This window comes from Protopterus annectens, chromosome 7.part0, assembly GCF_019279795.1.
Source record: "Protopterus annectens isolate FY-2018-M chromosome 7.part0, PAN1.0, whole genome shotgun sequence".
Classification (NCBI taxonomy): Eukaryota; Metazoa; Chordata; order Ceratodontiformes; family Protopteridae; genus Protopterus; species Protopterus annectens.
This window is the reverse complement of record NC_056739.1, coordinates 1,586,230,949-1,586,248,058: the sequence shown is the minus strand read 5'-3', so window position 1 is coordinate 1,586,248,058 and position 17,110 is coordinate 1,586,230,949. Positions and strand designations below refer to the sequence as shown.

At 35.6% G+C, this 17,110-nt stretch overlaps 1 protein-coding gene across 9 annotated transcripts in view; it reads left to right on the top strand.

Annotated features, from left to right (window-relative positions):
• Positions 1-1,051: 1,051 nt before the first annotated feature.
• WNK2 (WNK lysine deficient protein kinase 2) overlaps positions 1,052-17,110 on the top strand; it is a 2,812,908-nt gene continuing 2,796,849 nt past the window's right edge. For 7 of the 9 annotated variants that reach the window (XM_044078133.1, XM_044078139.1, XM_044078132.1 and 4 more), the window contains exon 1: positions 1,053-3,476. In XM_044078133.1, coding sequence (XP_043934068.1) covers positions 2,805-3,476 — 672 coding nt within the window. In that variant the 5' untranslated portion in view covers positions 1,053-2,804. Of the gene's footprint in view, positions 3,477-17,110 lie in introns of all 9 variants that reach the window. The other 2 variants (XM_044078134.1, XM_044078140.1) reach the window with 2 other exon arrangements.

Here is a 17,110-nt window from a genome sequence, read left to right as displayed (position 1 = left end):
GTTCATGGAAAAGTTTGGCATAAGTTATGAGATTTGTATATACATGTTTTTTAAATATATGTTTTTTATATATATGTATTCTGTTTTTTTAATTTAATTAGTAATTAATTAATAGTAATTACTTAAGTGTTGGTATGGGGAGTGTCTTTTGAAATGTATTTAAAGTGAGCTAATAGTCATTGTGGAACTTTTACTCTGTAAAGGCAAGTTTTGCCGAGGCGCTAGAGAAAACTAATTGTGTTGTGTTTTACCTTCAAGTGGATTAAATATTTATCCAGACGTGCAGTGGAGTCTTTCTTTCGTGGTATTACAAATAGAGTTTTGTACCTTCCTTTGGTGGTTTTTGCACATCTGTTTTCCACCTACCCCACCACCATTCTTAAATTTTGTTTACTTCATCCCGTCTTTCTATTTGATAGTGAAGCTTCAACGTCAGTTTTAATTACCTAGCAACAAGGCTGTACCTCTATGCTCAGGTCCTGCACACTTATTTATTTATTTTTTTTATTCTTTTACAGTGAATGGAACATCACATTAGAGAAATGGCTTATTATGGGAATACATTTTCTTATTTGTTGAGAACATTATGAAAACGTGGAGACTACAGCTTGGTGTTGTCAACAAACATTTCATAAATTTCAGTACATTTCAAAAATGTACTTCCTACCTCTCTACCTGTGCATGGGATACCACATACAGTTAGGAGTTTGCTATATGATTCCTAGTTCAGCTTTTAGTGACTACACCTCACAAATTATGTAAATTGAAATGGCTGCTGTGATTAAATCAATGAAACCAGCAGATAGTAACTATACAGTTAAAACAGACAATGGTTAGCTATAACACAGCCAGTAACAAAGTCCACTAACAAAAGCTAAGCTTGCTTCTCTGGGTCTATAGATGTTTCATCTTTAGCTCAACTGCATTTCATCACTTAATTAAACCATACTTAAAAAGATGACAATATTTTTACTATTTAATATATTCAAAACAATATTTATTCATCTTTGCTGTTTAGATCAGGCATGATTAACGTCTTGTCTGGTCTGGCAGCCCAGTATACCAGTAACACAATATATTTGGTAGCAGTCATAATGCATATAGCCATGGTTCGAATGGGCAGTACAGATACTGGCAATGATAGATGAAAAATTGTAGGCATCTTCTTAAAGTTTGCAACTTAAGCGAATACTCCCCCTAACAGATTCCCAGTGTTACACTCTAAGATAGCACATGGCCTAAGTGCATTCTGCAGTGTGTTGCCATGCAACCTGTCCTAGGTAACTTCCCCGGAAGAACTTCAGAGGAAAGTTAATATTCGCATATGGTGAACCTCTATGCACTGCGATATAAGCCTTATATTATACATTGTGTTTAGCTCCACAAACATAAGAAATGTTACTCGCTCAATTTAAGTCCTGCTTGGCTCAACAATTCAGATCACAAGGCTCACATCCAGCCTTGCTTGCACAATGACATATTGTATTATTATCTACTTGTCACCCATCTCTTAGCTGTTACTTTAAAGTGATAAGTTTCATCTTTTCATCTTCAAAGACAGAAGTGTACACTGACTCAGCACTAAAATAAAAATACAAAAGCAAACAGGCGAGAATGAAAGGAAACATCAGGAAGCACAACTAAATTGTGTGCGCCGGAGACAGAAGGAAACTTGCTAAGGGCGGCGATCAGCTGAATGTTGTAAAGTAACCAATGTTTCCTTAACCTTGACGTTTGTCTTACAGGCTTGACGAATGGAGGATTTATTAATGTACTGAAGAAAGAACTTACAGCTGTAGCTTGCTTCATTCCTTGGATGTGGTGTTTATTAGCATTATTTTGTTTCAGATCTCTGTTTTGAAGAATGTATTAAAGTATGCCTGAAAATGAGCATTATTCTTATCGCCCCTGACCTGGCTCTATGTAAAGCAGTGGATAACTTGGCCCAGATTTATTTCTAAAAAGGACCACATTGACCATCTGCCTGTAACAGTGAAATACTAATAATCCGACAGGAGGGACTGTTCTTCAGAAGCGTATCTGCCTTTGCTCCCATGGGTCCAGATCAACGCATTCATCCTCTTCCTCAAGTACGCATTTTGTGAAGGCTGCAGCTACTGATAGCATGGGAAAATGTTGTCTTAATGCATCCATTTCAACAATAAACTCGCACAAGAGCTTTTACTTATGTGAGACTTCAATTCTCAGTGCAATTAGAGAGGGAAAGCGACTATTTGTGCTAGTTATAGAGAAGTGAGTAAGTGCAAATTGTCGTTCGTTGTTGTTATCACGTATAATGATGATGATGCGCGCCTATGGAGAGGGAAGTGATCCGGGAGCGAGCGCATAGCTGTGTGTACACATTAAAGGGATGCTGCATTCCAGTCACAAGGATTGAATTTTTATCGCTGGTACTCTGCTACCCGCTGACACCGCTGGACTTGCTCTGCGGCTGGCGTGGTCGCTTCACAATGCCCGTCAAAGTCGGTACCGGGTCACCTGCTGCTGTGGAGAGTATTCTCGTTTCCTCACAGCCTGACGGTTGCTGGGGCACGCAGTTCCCATTAGCTCTTTGAACTCTCCTGTGAAAATGTACTTGTACGTTTGACCATCATTCACAGCTGAAACTGTTGTTTTATGCACTTTGAGTAAATCCGCACCTGGTGTCTCTGCCCTTGTACTACTAATGTTTTGATATAGTCTGCGTCAGTGTTTGTTAGTGCTCTGTTATTACAGGTGCGTGTAGAGACGTTCTTCGATTTCTAGTGGTCATAGGAACAGGCCAAGAGGACGCATTAGCCAGAATGGAAACTGAGGGCGATGCCAGCGCCACTGCTTATCGAGATGGTGAGTTACATCCTTCCGAAACTGGAGTTATAATTTCTAGTAAAACATTGCCTGGGGAAAATGATGCAAGTATTGCGGTTAACGTGGGGTTTGCCGCAAGGGATACTACTGCCGTTTATTTTTCCGGAGAGTACAGGGTCATAAACCAGCGTTTTTTCCAAAGGAGCGTCAGCATTTTGGAATCAGAGGATATAGGATACGAACCAGTGGATGTTGAAGACAGTAAAAAACATACCCAAATGCCGTTAAAGAGCGTTGTTTCAAGGGCAGTAGGGCTTCACCAACCTCACTGTAACGGTATAGTGGAAGAAGGCTCCAGCACGGAGAGTCAACAGGGACGGAAGGACAGCGCCACTGAGAGCGTTGGAGCTGATGAACTGAGAGATGGACTTGGAGAAGTAGTACAGCAAAAAGAAAAGGTAAAGGAGTCTGGATCTGATACTGTAAAAGAAACTGGCAAGTCCCTTTCAGAGGAAAATGAAGAAGAAGCTGAGATGAAAGCGGTTGCTACTTCTTTGGATGGCAGGTTTCTTAAGTTTGACATCGAACTGGGGAGAGGGTCTTTCAAAACTGTATACAAGGGACTGGATACAGAAACCTGGGTAGAAGTTGCTTGGTGTGAACTCCAGGTAAGGAACTGTACTTTTTCTCCTTCACTGCCATTAACTTTTTTTTCATGCTAAATCAAGAGAAAATATTTAAAAGTTGAAATGGGGGCATAATTCTGCCTATCTTCTCACCCTTGCCCAGCTTCTAGGGGCACATTATACTTGCATATGCAGTTAATCTGACAGGACTGCAAAAGCAGCGCTCCTTTGCCACTAATACTGATTGACTGCTGTGTTTGTAAGTTTCAGTAAATTTTGACCAGCACATAATACAAAATGGAGTTATTTTGAAGTGTTATGTTTATTTACAAAACTTCCTCTGATAATTAGTAGGGGTTTGCAAGCAAATTCTGATTGCAGTCTTGTGTTATTTAGACAACTCTTTGCAAGGGCTAGGCCAGCTGTGGAAGAGCTATTACCTTCATTACTGGGTATTTTTAAAAACTGAAATGTAATACTTTCCATATGTAGCCAGTACAGTACTAGATTGAAAGTGAACCTCAGTTTTGTAATGTGAAAGTAACAACCCATGTTGGGTTCTGTGCTGTAGTTTAGACATGCCTGATGTAGTTGGTCATTGGGATAAAGCACACATTCATAGTGTCATAGTCTTGGTATACATCTTCTCAAAGTTTGCATCTTGGTGATGAATTTAAATTAATAAAAACTTTTTGTAAGTTCACTTTTTTAATAGTTTAGTGACAAAAAATAGGTAATTGAGTTACATTCATGTGAAATATGAAATAGGAAAAAATGGATCAGAAGAAAATAGAATAGCAGTATCTATGCATGGGGGGGGGGGATAGTACTGAAACTCCCCTAGTACCACCAAGATCATCAGACATCGTGTAAAACAAAACACCTTTGTGTTGGGTTTACCAGAATATATTGGTCTCTATTCAAAATAAACACTGATTTTAAGAACAGTCTTTATGTAGGCAGAAGTATCCCTGAGCTATAACAACTTGTAATGATGTAAGGGGTAAAGAGACTGGAAATGTGAGCATGAGGCCTGCCAGTGGGTTGTCAGGAAAAGAGACTGAGCTGTGACATCATTGAGTGCTGAGAATATAACCTGTACATATGTCATATAGGAAACCCATCCTGGGAGCCTATTGCACAAAACATGAGGTCATAATGTTTTACTGCTGCTTGTCTGTTCTTGATTAATTTTCATGAAAAAGAGAAGACCTTTTTTGTAAAGGTTAGAAGAGGGTGTTGTAATTATGTAGGTTTTGCAAGCTCATTTTAGAATAGCTTTTCAGTGAATTTCTGATGGAGGGGGTAGCAGTTTGGGTTTATTTTCCCATGGATGTTTAAATAGATTGAAAAGCAGTTATAAAGACTGATGCATTTCTCAGTAATTTTGATGTTTTCAAATGTAGAAAAGCACCATATTTTAATATCCGCTTTTGCTGCTGTATAAAGGGATCTGTAGACACTGCCATTTCAATTGTGTTTTAGAAGATGCATCATCATTTTGTATGATGTCATATCTGAATAGTAGTAGTAACACAACAAACTAATGTGGCTTTTTCATACTTTTGCTCTATATTTTGTACAATGTTCAAAAAGGGTTGGCTTTCCATTTTAAACTCTATTTCTACAAAGATATTTTTGTATACTCTATGATATGCATGTAAAGCATACATGTGTGTGTGTGTGTTTACAAATATTTCTATGGTATGGTTGCATAATTGGTGTAACTGATCACACTATTTTATCATAATTTTTTATTATATTTAATTCCAGATGTAAATGTATGGTAAATTTCTGACTTTCTCCAAGAATTAGAAATGAGGAGTAAATTTGTGCAAAAAAAATACAAATACAAATATAATTAAAGGGCCATACTAGAATAGTTGTATTTACAAACCTAAAGTATTCAATGACTTTGGCCCAAATGAATATGTGGCTATTAAAAAATTGTTTGGGTATGCACAAAATTGACTTGTTTCAATTAATATTGTCTGTTGTGACATTTTGCATTATGAAGTGCTGAAAGGTGAGATGAGACATGTTACCAGCGAAGAAAACTTAATATCTAAATATATAAAAATATATATAAAACATAGATTTCCTTTTCACCGCTGCACCACCCAGCAGTGTAAACTTTAGCTCGAGATGATCATCACCGTTGAAGTGACACCCCGACCCCATGTCCAAAATGGGGAAAAAGGGGTTGAAGATGGATGGATATATTTCATTTTCTTAAATAAAAGAATAATGCACATATATAAATACTAAGACAGTCTGAAGTATATATTTGTTTTTTGATAATTTTTGGTCTGGTTTACATTGCCAAACATTATTACCAGTTAACAAAAAGCTTTGCCCGGTGGCAGTTGTCTGTATTGGACTGCTACAGTGGCTTTAACACGTTTGCATTTCTGTATGCAAAGCCTCTATTTGTGGGAGATGGACAGGAGCTTGAATCTGGTGCTATAAAAGTAAACATAGTGGTTATGAGTACACATTATGGAAAATTGGAGACTACAGCTTGTCAATGAGCATTTCATAGAAATGTACTTCCTACCTCTCTACCTGTACATGATATACCACATACAGTTAGGAGTATGCTGTATGCAGCCTTGAGTAAAAATCCAGAAGTTATAATGTATCAATGCTGGTATGGTACCAGTACTGTTTCAGTTGTCCTGGGCCATATACATGGAGAAGGAAAGAAAAAAAAATTGGTACCTTCTGCTTTATATCCCTAATGTATCATATCATGTTTAACTGTTAAAATCTTTTCATTGTATAGTTAGGTTTCTTCTGTATTTAGTTAAAATAATAAGGTAATGTATGCTCTCTTCTCATTTTTATTTTTTTGCAGAAACTGTTCTGAATGAGCTTTGATAATCTTATGAGATATACATTGGCTCCTTCAAGCTAATGAATTTTCTGTCAAGATATTCTAAAATTTTGTATCATTTGAAATACTCAGATTTGTATACAAGCATGTGATAGCAATGTCCTAGTGAATAACTTTGTATAAAAAAGTTGTACTGTACTTCTGCATTTTTTTCTTTGAAATATTTCAAATTTATATTTCCTGACTCAGTGTAGTAATTTTGAGGAATTGTACTTTGGTAGAGCTTGTATACAAACTGAATGTACCATAGCTCTCAATCTTCCATGTCCAAAATGAGAACACTAGCCCTCATAATGTGGAACAAATGGGCAAAATGTGGAACACATACTAATGACTTACTAACAACTTCAACTAGGAAGGTCCTAGGATGGCTAAAATATTCTGGATTTACTTACAAAGGAGATCTTTTAATGAATTAATATGATTAATTTTTATTTAAAATGGATTTTATTTAAAAAAAAAAAATCCTAACACTGAATGTGTGACAGAGTCTTTCAGTGTGGAACTTTGAGGAACATGAACTTTTTAAGACCCCAAATGAGGTATGTTTCTTGTAATAAGGTACACTTGAGAGGTATGTAATGTACTGGTGCACCTCTTTTATTTTTCTGGGCCTAGGTAAAGGTAGTCCTGATGTTACTGAAAGTATAAATGTGAATTAAATGATAGATACAAATGATTGTTAAAACTGTACTAGGAAAATGTGGATGTTTGGGAAGGCAGCTCTAGGCAATTATGGTGCTAGATTGAAAAAAAGTTATTGTCAGTGGAAGTCTACCCTAATTCAGAAAGACCTGCTCTCAGTGTAAATGATTATGTCTCAATCTATAAACAAGCTTACTATGAAACCAGATTCCAAAGCACCTGCTCACAGTGTAACTGGAGTGGTCACTTAAACTGTGAGCAAGTCTTTTGGAACTGGGACCATGGAGTTTTTCTCTTTGGTATTGTTTAAATGAAACACTATTTGATGATTGAAATGCAAATAGCTCTTCAATTTGAGCATGTTATGCGATGATTTTAAGACTATTTTAGTGTAGTGATTTATTTGATTTGATCTACTTATTTCTAATATTGATGATTTTTCCACATATTAAAGAAGTTTATAATGCTGGTCTCTTTATCTGAATGTTGTGAATTCGAGCCTTGCATAAGGATAATCTGTGTTTTTTAAGTATGTCCTCTTAGTGGTATGATTTGTGCTTCACAGCTCTAGGGTTCACATTTTGTCTTAAACTCCTACCATTGTTCGTGTGGAGTTTGGGAAAAAAAAAATATCAGCTTGACATTTCAGCAGTCAAGCTTCCTGAAGGTTAGTAGTCGGATTTCTCAGTTGTCCAGATTTTGGACTTAGTTTTATGTGGAACAGACCACAAATATGTTTTCTGGTAAATCACTAAATTGACTTCAGATTGATTTGAATTTCAGACTTAATGCATGCTAACACCAGTCCTATTGTTCTAACAATTTAGTTGTATAAGAACAATGTTTAAAATGTATTCTTATTTTTGGGCCTTTGTCTTCCCCATTGTTATAGGTTTGTCCAGATGTCTTGCACTAAGAGGTTGAGCAGTACGGATCATAAGCATGACAATCTAATTAATGAGCCCCTAATAGCACTTTTTTTAATTGTATTTTATTTGCTATCTTCCTGCAGAGGTCTCACTGTCTTAGCCAGAGTAGTTGTAGTTCTGCAGTCAGGTGTGGGTATTGTCAGCAAATATTTCTTGTACTTAGTTTTAGAATATTTTGTGTGGTTGCTTTTGTGATCTTCAGCAATGCCCATATTGATATTTATTTTTGTCTGGGCTACAAGTATATAATTTGGTTTGGGGTTCCTATCAGCAGACCGAAGAGGCATGTTTTCGAATGTGTCTTGGTTGAACTGACAAAACCGAAACTGCAAAATATCAAAGCAGCATGTAAGCGAATTCTTTTCCGCTTTGGCACTTTGCCATTTTCGGCACTGTAGTGCGGTCTCGGAGTTGGTATATTTAAGTAGGGGGGAGTGGGGGGTGTGGTGGGCGAATCTCATGTTTTAATGTGCTTTCTTTTTTTTTCCCCTTGGAAAAAAATTGCTGTTCTGACAGTTCAGTTTTGTAAGCTTTTGCTTATATGGGGTCGATTTAATCACCGTCTGCTTACCTAAGCGTTAGGTGATCTAATATAGACCCTTTGGTTTGTTATAGCTATTATTTTATCATTTACTGGTGTTGTAATGCTGTTGAAGTGAATGATTTCATTGCTTTCAATTATGGTTCTTTTTTTCTTTTTTTTGCTGGCGGTTCATTAAATATTTTAAATATGGCAAGTTTCGCAGTATACATTTTCAACCATTACTGATGGATGTGTGCTGATGAGAGGACATATTTCATTGCTTACAGCTGCAGGTCTCTCTTGTGATAAATTTCTACTTGCAGTTTGTAGCTAGTGGTTCAGGAAGTACATGAAAATGTTTATAGCAGTTATTTCCTTGCTGCATTCTATAATATTTATTAGTATGTTCTATTCTTCAGGCCTCTCACCACTTGTGATACCTCACCACAGGGTGCATATCTGTTACTGACTGATGTTTTGTGCTGAATCATTAACCACGGATATAAAAAATGTACTATTTTAGTTAGTTTTTGGTAGCATGTACTTTGTATTGAAAACTTGTTTTTCATGTGAAAAAGGATAACCTGATTTGTGAATTTCATTCACCGCTCTTTTACATTGCTACAAAATATAGTTTTAACTGAAATCTCTTTTCTTGCAACTACGTATTATGACAGACAGTAGAATAACAGAGAAATTGTTGCATTCTGGATGCCTTCATTTCTTAAGAGGTGTACTTTGAGGTATTTTCTTACTGGTAAACTGAATAAAGCCTTAAAACGGGATTATAGGACACAAAGTTGTTCATTTTCTATATACATAGCCTTTGAGTAAATTTATGTAACCAAAATTAACCAAATAAAATATTATTTGTTGCACATGTAGAATTAATGTAGCATTTGAGTTCTTGGTCATGAGTGAGAATGATTTGTTTGGATTAGAGCAACCACTTCATCATAAAGTAATTACGATGTATTTTGTTGCTGTTTTGCACTGTAGTCTGTCAATCTTTGTGATCATTAGTTATTCAAGAAGTGGAAAATTAACTTGTAACTTTATTTGGTTGTGAAACATATGTCATGAGTTTTTTAACTATATGGCTCCTATTATGACTAGGTCTGGGGTCGGGGAAACTGATTGATAGATGTATATTGCTGGTGTTTGGACCACTGGTCCAGTCCTATAATATCCCTCTCCTGCCTGCCTGTCAGTTCTGAACCAAATGAAAACTGCAAGAAAAATTAAATAAATGCAGTAAACCAGCATAACACACAGGATGAAAGGGGCAGGGGGTAGTTCCTGCAGTCTGATCTGTTATCACATATATCATGATAAGTAACTTTCATGTCTAATATGAAGTTCCAGATGTAAGAACTACTGTGGCAGAGTCTCAGACTTGCACTTCAGGGTGGATTTTCTAAGGATACATTCCCTTGATTGCTAAACAGATGTCATTCAAGGTAATGTTTTAAGAAAAACATATGGATACAAGGTCAGCTTTGTTTAGAATGTGCTTTTGGAGAAATTTTAAATTTTCTTATTGTCATTGGAACAGAATATCCTGTAGTTATAAAGCCGTCTAGCTAGACACTTATTTTTTTCTGTCCTTTTGGGCTTCTTGGTAAAGGAGGCAAAATGCTGGTCATCCTTTCTAGAAGGATTTTATTAGTAGCTTAGCAGTGGTGTTGACTGTACACAACCATGCAGTGAGTACTTAACTTCATTTATAGTAACTAAGAGAAAAAATTTCTCAAGCTAAGTTAACTAGTGGATTTATTGGCTTTCTTAAGGTTAGCCTGTAAATAAACCCTGTCATTGGGGAAGTGGGAGAGAAAAGTTTGACAGAATTAAACAGCATTGGCTTTCTTTAGAAATAAGGTCTTCCAAGATAAGTGTTTCATCCCAGCAGATGCAGCAGGCTCGGATGTGGGCAGCACAAATTTTGTTCCCAACCTGAAATAAAAGTTCCTCAGAGAAAAGAGGATCTCCGGTTGGAGCTATTAGATGCAGGGTATCTTAGAAAGTCTTTGCATAAGAGAAGCCAGAGATGCAGAGGCCTGACTTGCATGAAGATTAGAAATGGCTACTAGATGGAAATTGATGATGGAGTAACTTGTTCTGTATCAAAAATTCCTAAAAGGTATCTACAGTTCTGAGATAAGAAAGGGATTTGTTTTATGCATCCTTCTAAACAAAACTTTTTTCCATTTTTAATACTTTTAGAACTTTGGACTAACTATATTTTTGAGAAGAATAAAACAGCCTACAGAGTGCTCTGTGAGAAAAATGCCTGACCAGGTTTTCAGTGGAGCCAGAGTGCCTTGGCTGTAAATTTGATCATGTGACACCTGGATGTACTGTGATGGATGAATCAAAAATTTCTGTAAAAGTAGACTGGACAGTGTATGAGAAATGTCAGGGGCACAGAAAACCAAATCTCCCTGGCCTATATTGGGGTTAACTGAAATGGTATTTTGGATGAGGAAGAAGAGTTGCAATCTATCTCCAATTATTGAAAATATTCTTGACTATGCACTTATGGGGAATTAGAATACAGTGCTTGACTGTCCACCAAAGAATTTTCTTCCTCTGAGATATGGACTGCAGACAGAAAGCATTTGTTTCTGAAAGCACATTCTTAATATAATGCCACAGCATCTCCACATTAAGGATTTAAAAAAATCCCCTTCGTTATTGACTTTTTTTCTGGCTGAGTGACTGGAGGTATGTGATTGCGGGGTGGAATCTCATGAAATGCGACGAGGGAGAGATGCACCACTTTTAATTTTCAGAGCACTGATATGTAAACAAGACATATGGTCAAACCATTGTCCTTAGGCTGTCTGTTCTTCTCAGTCCCTGACCCACCCCACCTGAGAGTAGGCATATTTATTTACTTCACATCTATTACCAGGATTGTACAACTGTGAGGGTTCCATTTTTAAGTGGAGCTCCATGTTATACAGTTCATATTTTCTTATTAGTTTCAAAACATTTGAAAGTATATACACTGATGCAATTCACGTCTAGATGCACCAGTACTTTTCATATCCATTTGCAAATAAATGTTTGAAGAAACTTTCAGATGTAAATGGATATCACCCAATTAAACTTGGTTATTATAAGAAGCAACATATAAAGCTGTATCTCACTCTTGCTTTTCTGTCTTCTGATGAAATGCCCCTTAAATGCACACTTTAAATCCTTGGCTTTATGAGCTAGACATTAAACTAAAAAAAAAAACATTAATCATTGCAAAGCTTGCCTACTTAGTTTAAATAAGCTGCTTATCTATACATAATTTGGGAATTTCTATAGGACAGCCATTAGAGGACTGGCTATGTACATGATAGAATATTTTGTCAGAGTTGCACATTTTAGTCTGTGGGCAAAATATCTCTGTATAGAAGATGGGTGGTGCTTCAATTCTAACAAGTTCAAGCTATATTGTGAGTAGTCAGTGGTGGATTATTTTGTGATGACCCATAATTATATGAAAATTTTGTTTTGTTCTATTTCGGATTTGTACATTAGTGGTGCTGAAAGGTATGTGAGCATGTGGTGAGTAAAGAGCAAAAGGACTGAGTACGACTTTCATAGAGACAAAAAAAGACACGTTTTGAACCTCCTAAAGATGTCCTGAAATGTATGTTGGTTTCTCTGAAGATGTAATTTACTTGCAACTCAAACCTGAGCTGGTCATTAATTGACTCGACTAAATTGCTGAGAGTTGCACCTTGAATTCCTGTGCCATTGGCAAAGGAGGTGTTAATGTTGTCATTTGAAAGAGCGTGGATAATGGAACATAATCTTAAAAAAACAGCATAGCTTCTGTGTTTGAGTATTCATTTGCAGTCCTATAGTTGAAAGCCAAAGAGTTGGGTTGCTACTCTGCATTACACTTGTTTGGCAGTTCCGTAGTAACTTGCTATTTGTTGTTTAAAGATTGCAAATAAGAATGTAGTAACACTGAGCATTGTAGGACACCAAGCATCATGGAGTCACGGGAGGCAGAGCCATGGTTAGCAATGCTGGTGCCCTGTATTGTTTCTAGACCTAGTGCCCCCTTAACTTCAAGTTGAGGAGTGAAAGAATTTTATTTTAAACCGTAGCAAACTACTTGCCTCTAATTAGCTAATAGCTTCCTAATATTTAAACTAGTCATGATTTGCTGAAGTGCTTCAGTCCTGTCTGCAAATACAATACAGACAGGCAGTCCTGGTAATGGAATAAGGACTGATGTGCACCTGCCAATTGCACCTCCCAGCACACTGCACCTCTTTGTCCCACCCTACCTATGCCTGTTGGGGGTGAGATTGCATTATTTAGCCTTACTGACTGGTATTTAATTTTTTGAATAACTAATAATGAGCCTCGTGGCAGTGAGTGAGACTGTTGGCAGAATATTTAGCAAATTGTTAGAATCAAGCAATCCTATCAAAGCCTTTGGGTGTGTCAGTTTCATTGCTGCTTAGCTGGATATGAAATTGGGGATTTCAAGTGCATTTCTTCCATGTGCTGGTCTGAGGACATGTCTTTGAAATTAGTTTGCTATTGTTTAGCTTATGTATAAATTCAGTACTCGCTCTTCCATTATTATGAGAGGTCAAAAAAGCAATTGGTTTGTAGGTGTTTGGGGCTAGTGATACACCCCCTTTAAAGTGGGTTATGTTAAAAGATTGTGTGCAAATAGTTGCTGCCCTCATGCAGTCTGGATTTTGCTTTTCATTTTGCTGATCCACTTGAACATAAACCATTTCTTATGAGCTTGCAGCATGCTGCCTGGATTGTCCTCTTACCATGCGTAGCATAATGATATGAGGTTGGGGTTTCAGGGTTTCCTACAGATCCAGTCTGTGAGGAGGAAAAGTATATAAATAAAAACAACAACATTTTGAGAATGGTCACTCAGAAATGCCAAATAAATGCAGAGAATGAATATACAAAGCTGTATTCATTGAATATTAGTATTATCCGAGTGGCCTTACTAGCATTGTGGAATTGCTGCTAGAACCAGTAAGAATGGGTGGCTACAATACAGGGGGGGGGGATTGTACTGATTTTTCCCTTTACAAAGTACATGCCCACTTAACGGGGGAAATGGGTATGTCAAAGTGAAAATGTAAAATTAACAATTGAATTCATGTTTATATGGGCAGAAGCTTTCCTGTCTTTGCTTCTGTCCCTGATTACATGTCACAAGGAAATACCCATCAGAGCTGCTTCTTCAAACAGGTCACAGCATTGGCTGGCAGTGCTATATTTTGGTAGTCCTGTTTTCACATAAAACCTTTAATATGTGAAAGAAGCTTAGAAATAGCCAATAGCCACCAGTGAACTCTTCAGAGTAGTGAAAACTTTAATGCTGGTGTGCTCATTTTTGAATTGATGCACATGATTATTAAGTGCCCTTTCCTAACTTGGTACAGCAAGTTCTTCTTTAACAGAATGAATGATTTGACCTGTATTTTCACTGGTTATGCAATGACAGATTTTGAATCGTCAGGTCCCCTGGAAAAAGTTGGTCAGTGATGCAGGTTGTGTAACCACTTTTGGAGAGAGAGGATATCTTGAAAAGATATATAATGAATAAGTACGGTTAAAGGGCTACAGTTGTTTCCTGGTATGTAGTGTCTACTTCAGGATTTTGGAAATGTTAAAAAAAATCATGATTGACTATATCCCAATGTGCAGGATATATGCTACATTCAGTTTAAGAAATAGTAGCACTATAGATGTATATAGTTAGGTTCCTATAAACACAGTAGTATAACTGCTTTTTTCCTTTAATCACTACAGTTCACTTTTACTAAAATTCAGGTTCATGTACAGTGAACCATTACAAAATTTCTCAGCAAGCATTCAAACTTTCTAAATATACTCATGAGAAATATTCTGTGTTGCAGGCTTTTTTGGCATAAAATAACTTTCTAGAAATAATTACAATGTACAATTAAATGTTTAAACTTCTCATTTAAATTGAAATATTAAAAGTCGGAGTCTCGCTCGACCTATGGATTATGTTCCTTGCTCCTTAATACTGATCTATATATTTTAATGTCCTTGTAGTCCTCACCTTTTTGAAGACTAAGAACTTTATTGTACTGAGGAGGTTCTTCTCTTTTTAGTTTTGTAATGGTTTTCTTTGCAATGGCAAAACGGTCCATATAAGATGATATTGATCTGCTTTTATATCTCCAGCATTCATTTATTCTTTTTACTCATTGTAACTGTCTTATCAGTGTGTAAAAAGCCCCATGTAGTCATCTCCATATAAAAAATAAGCCAGGGTTGAACCAGATGAGTTTATCTATCCTATCTTAAATCGGAAGATAAATCTCATGTTGTCATCTTTTTTCTTCTTTGAATGATATGTTATAAGGAGTTGATATAAATCTGATACTGTAGAAGCAACTTCTTTGTTGATTGATATATGCTGTTTGACATAAATACTCCTATATTTGGAAATATTTTTATTTTGGGCATATATTAAAAAACTCTTTAGCAAAGATTCTGATACTTTTGAATTATCCTTTCACTTGGATTCAGGCTAAATCCATTGTCAACTGTGGATAGATTTCACTTCAGACTTATTATAACAACTACACCACCCTAGTTTTTTTTTTTTTTTTTTTACATTTCATCAGTTCATGTTATTTGATCGGTCTATTTTAGTTGAACAAAATGGTATGAGTAATGTTTAATCAAAAGTAATATTTTCACTTAATTCTATGTAATTCTCTCCAATGTTTTTATTTTGTATACACATATTTGTGTGTGTGTGTCTGTGCAGTGAACTATAACTTTAAAGTTGCTTTTAGCATATCTTTCTAAAGCTGGTAATTTAATACGATCTCTATCTCAGCGTCTTGTGTAATGTTTACATACAATTCTTGTATATTTGAGGGGTAACAGAAATCTTAAAATTGGTATTTCATTTTTTTCTGTATCACATGTTTTACTTTGTAGTATTGCCATGGTCTGAAATTATATATAGAACTTTGGGTAACAATACCATGTTTATAAGAGGAAGTCCATCTTTAGAGGTAAAATTAGCTTATCTTGATTTCATTTAACTCATTTATTTTCCTTAGGATTTTTTTACAAAGTTATTTTCTCTTATTTCTTCACATTTTTATTACAATTCCTAACTATTTTATTTATTTAGATTGCTGTCTTAACTTGTATACTGGAAGGATCTGTATAAAATGTTTTTGTTTTAATAGATTTTGTGTGTGTGTGTGTGTGTGTGTATATATGTATATGTGTGTGTGTGTATATATGTATATATATATATATATATATATAAGCCTGACATTTGCTCAAATACATTCATTTAATGACTTATTTCTATGGTTTGTTAGTAATATATCCTCTGTAAACAACGATATTTTGCATTCATTGTTTTCTCATAATTTTATTACTTGGATATTGTTGTTTAATCTAATTACATTTGCTAACATTCCTGTAGCCATATGAAGTATATTTCTGGTAGTTAGCTTCAAGCATTAAGAAGCTGTTAATGAGCTATCCAGTGGTGCAGGGTTTGATTCCCTGAGCCTCCGTTATCTGTGTAACTCTGAGCAAGTCAGTTAACCTGACACTGGTCCTGGGCTGAGTCTGAAAAATGTTCATAGAGATCAGTGCTATACCCCTGGAAACAAATAGAAATAAAATAAAAGCAGGGATAATTCTCATCCTTGTTTTATACCTTTTTATTTAATTTTAGGAATTTGGATAAAAAGGATCCTAATTTTGCATGTACTTTATTATGTTTTTATTAGAGAATTCTACTCATTGGGGAAATTGAATTTTTCTAAAACTGTATAGAAAAACAATCTGATGGAATCAAAAGCATGTTCAATATCAAAACTTAAGCATTGTTTCTTGTCATTTACTAAGTCTATTGGTGTTCATATTCTTTTGTGTTTCTTTAATCATAAAACCTGATTGATCATGTATACACAATTTTAATTTGCCTGTAAAAATTTTTGTGAACATTTTATAATCTATATTTAATGGTGAAGTTGCTCTATAGGCTGAACAAGTTGTGGGATGTTTGGTAATCTAAGATGGGGGAACCTTTTGGTTGATCTGAATATGCTGTAGCACTTTATGCTGTTCTCTGAGAGAATAGCTTGTATAATTCTCAGTCACATCAATATCTTTGTTTTAAGTTATTTTAATACTTCATTGTAAACTATGGATTTGACAAGTTTGTTTAGTAGTTGTTAGACTATTCTTATTTTTCCCTTTGATTAAATCATGTTGACCAAACCAGTGTCTACATTTATTATCCTGGGTTTAGTAATATGTAATCTCTGAATTCTTGTAGAATTTCCTTAATTTCTATCTTTCACTTATCTTTGCTGGTTCTAATTTCAATAATTTGTTCTTTTGGTCATTTGATTAAATTGCCTTTAGGTGTCCTTGAATAAGCACTTTTTTTCTAATTTTACCAAGGCTAAAGCTGTTTTGTGAGAACTAATTTTATTAAATATTCTGTGGGTTTCTTTGTTAGCAGTAAAGGCCAATTGTGGGTTAATCTTGTGATAGTCACATCCAGGTGAGGATTATTGCTATTATACAATTGCATTAATTTAAGAAATAAACTGTTTAACTTTCATTAATGTATTTGTATAAAGGTGCTTTGTGTTCTATGTTCTTCAGTTTTTTTTTCTGT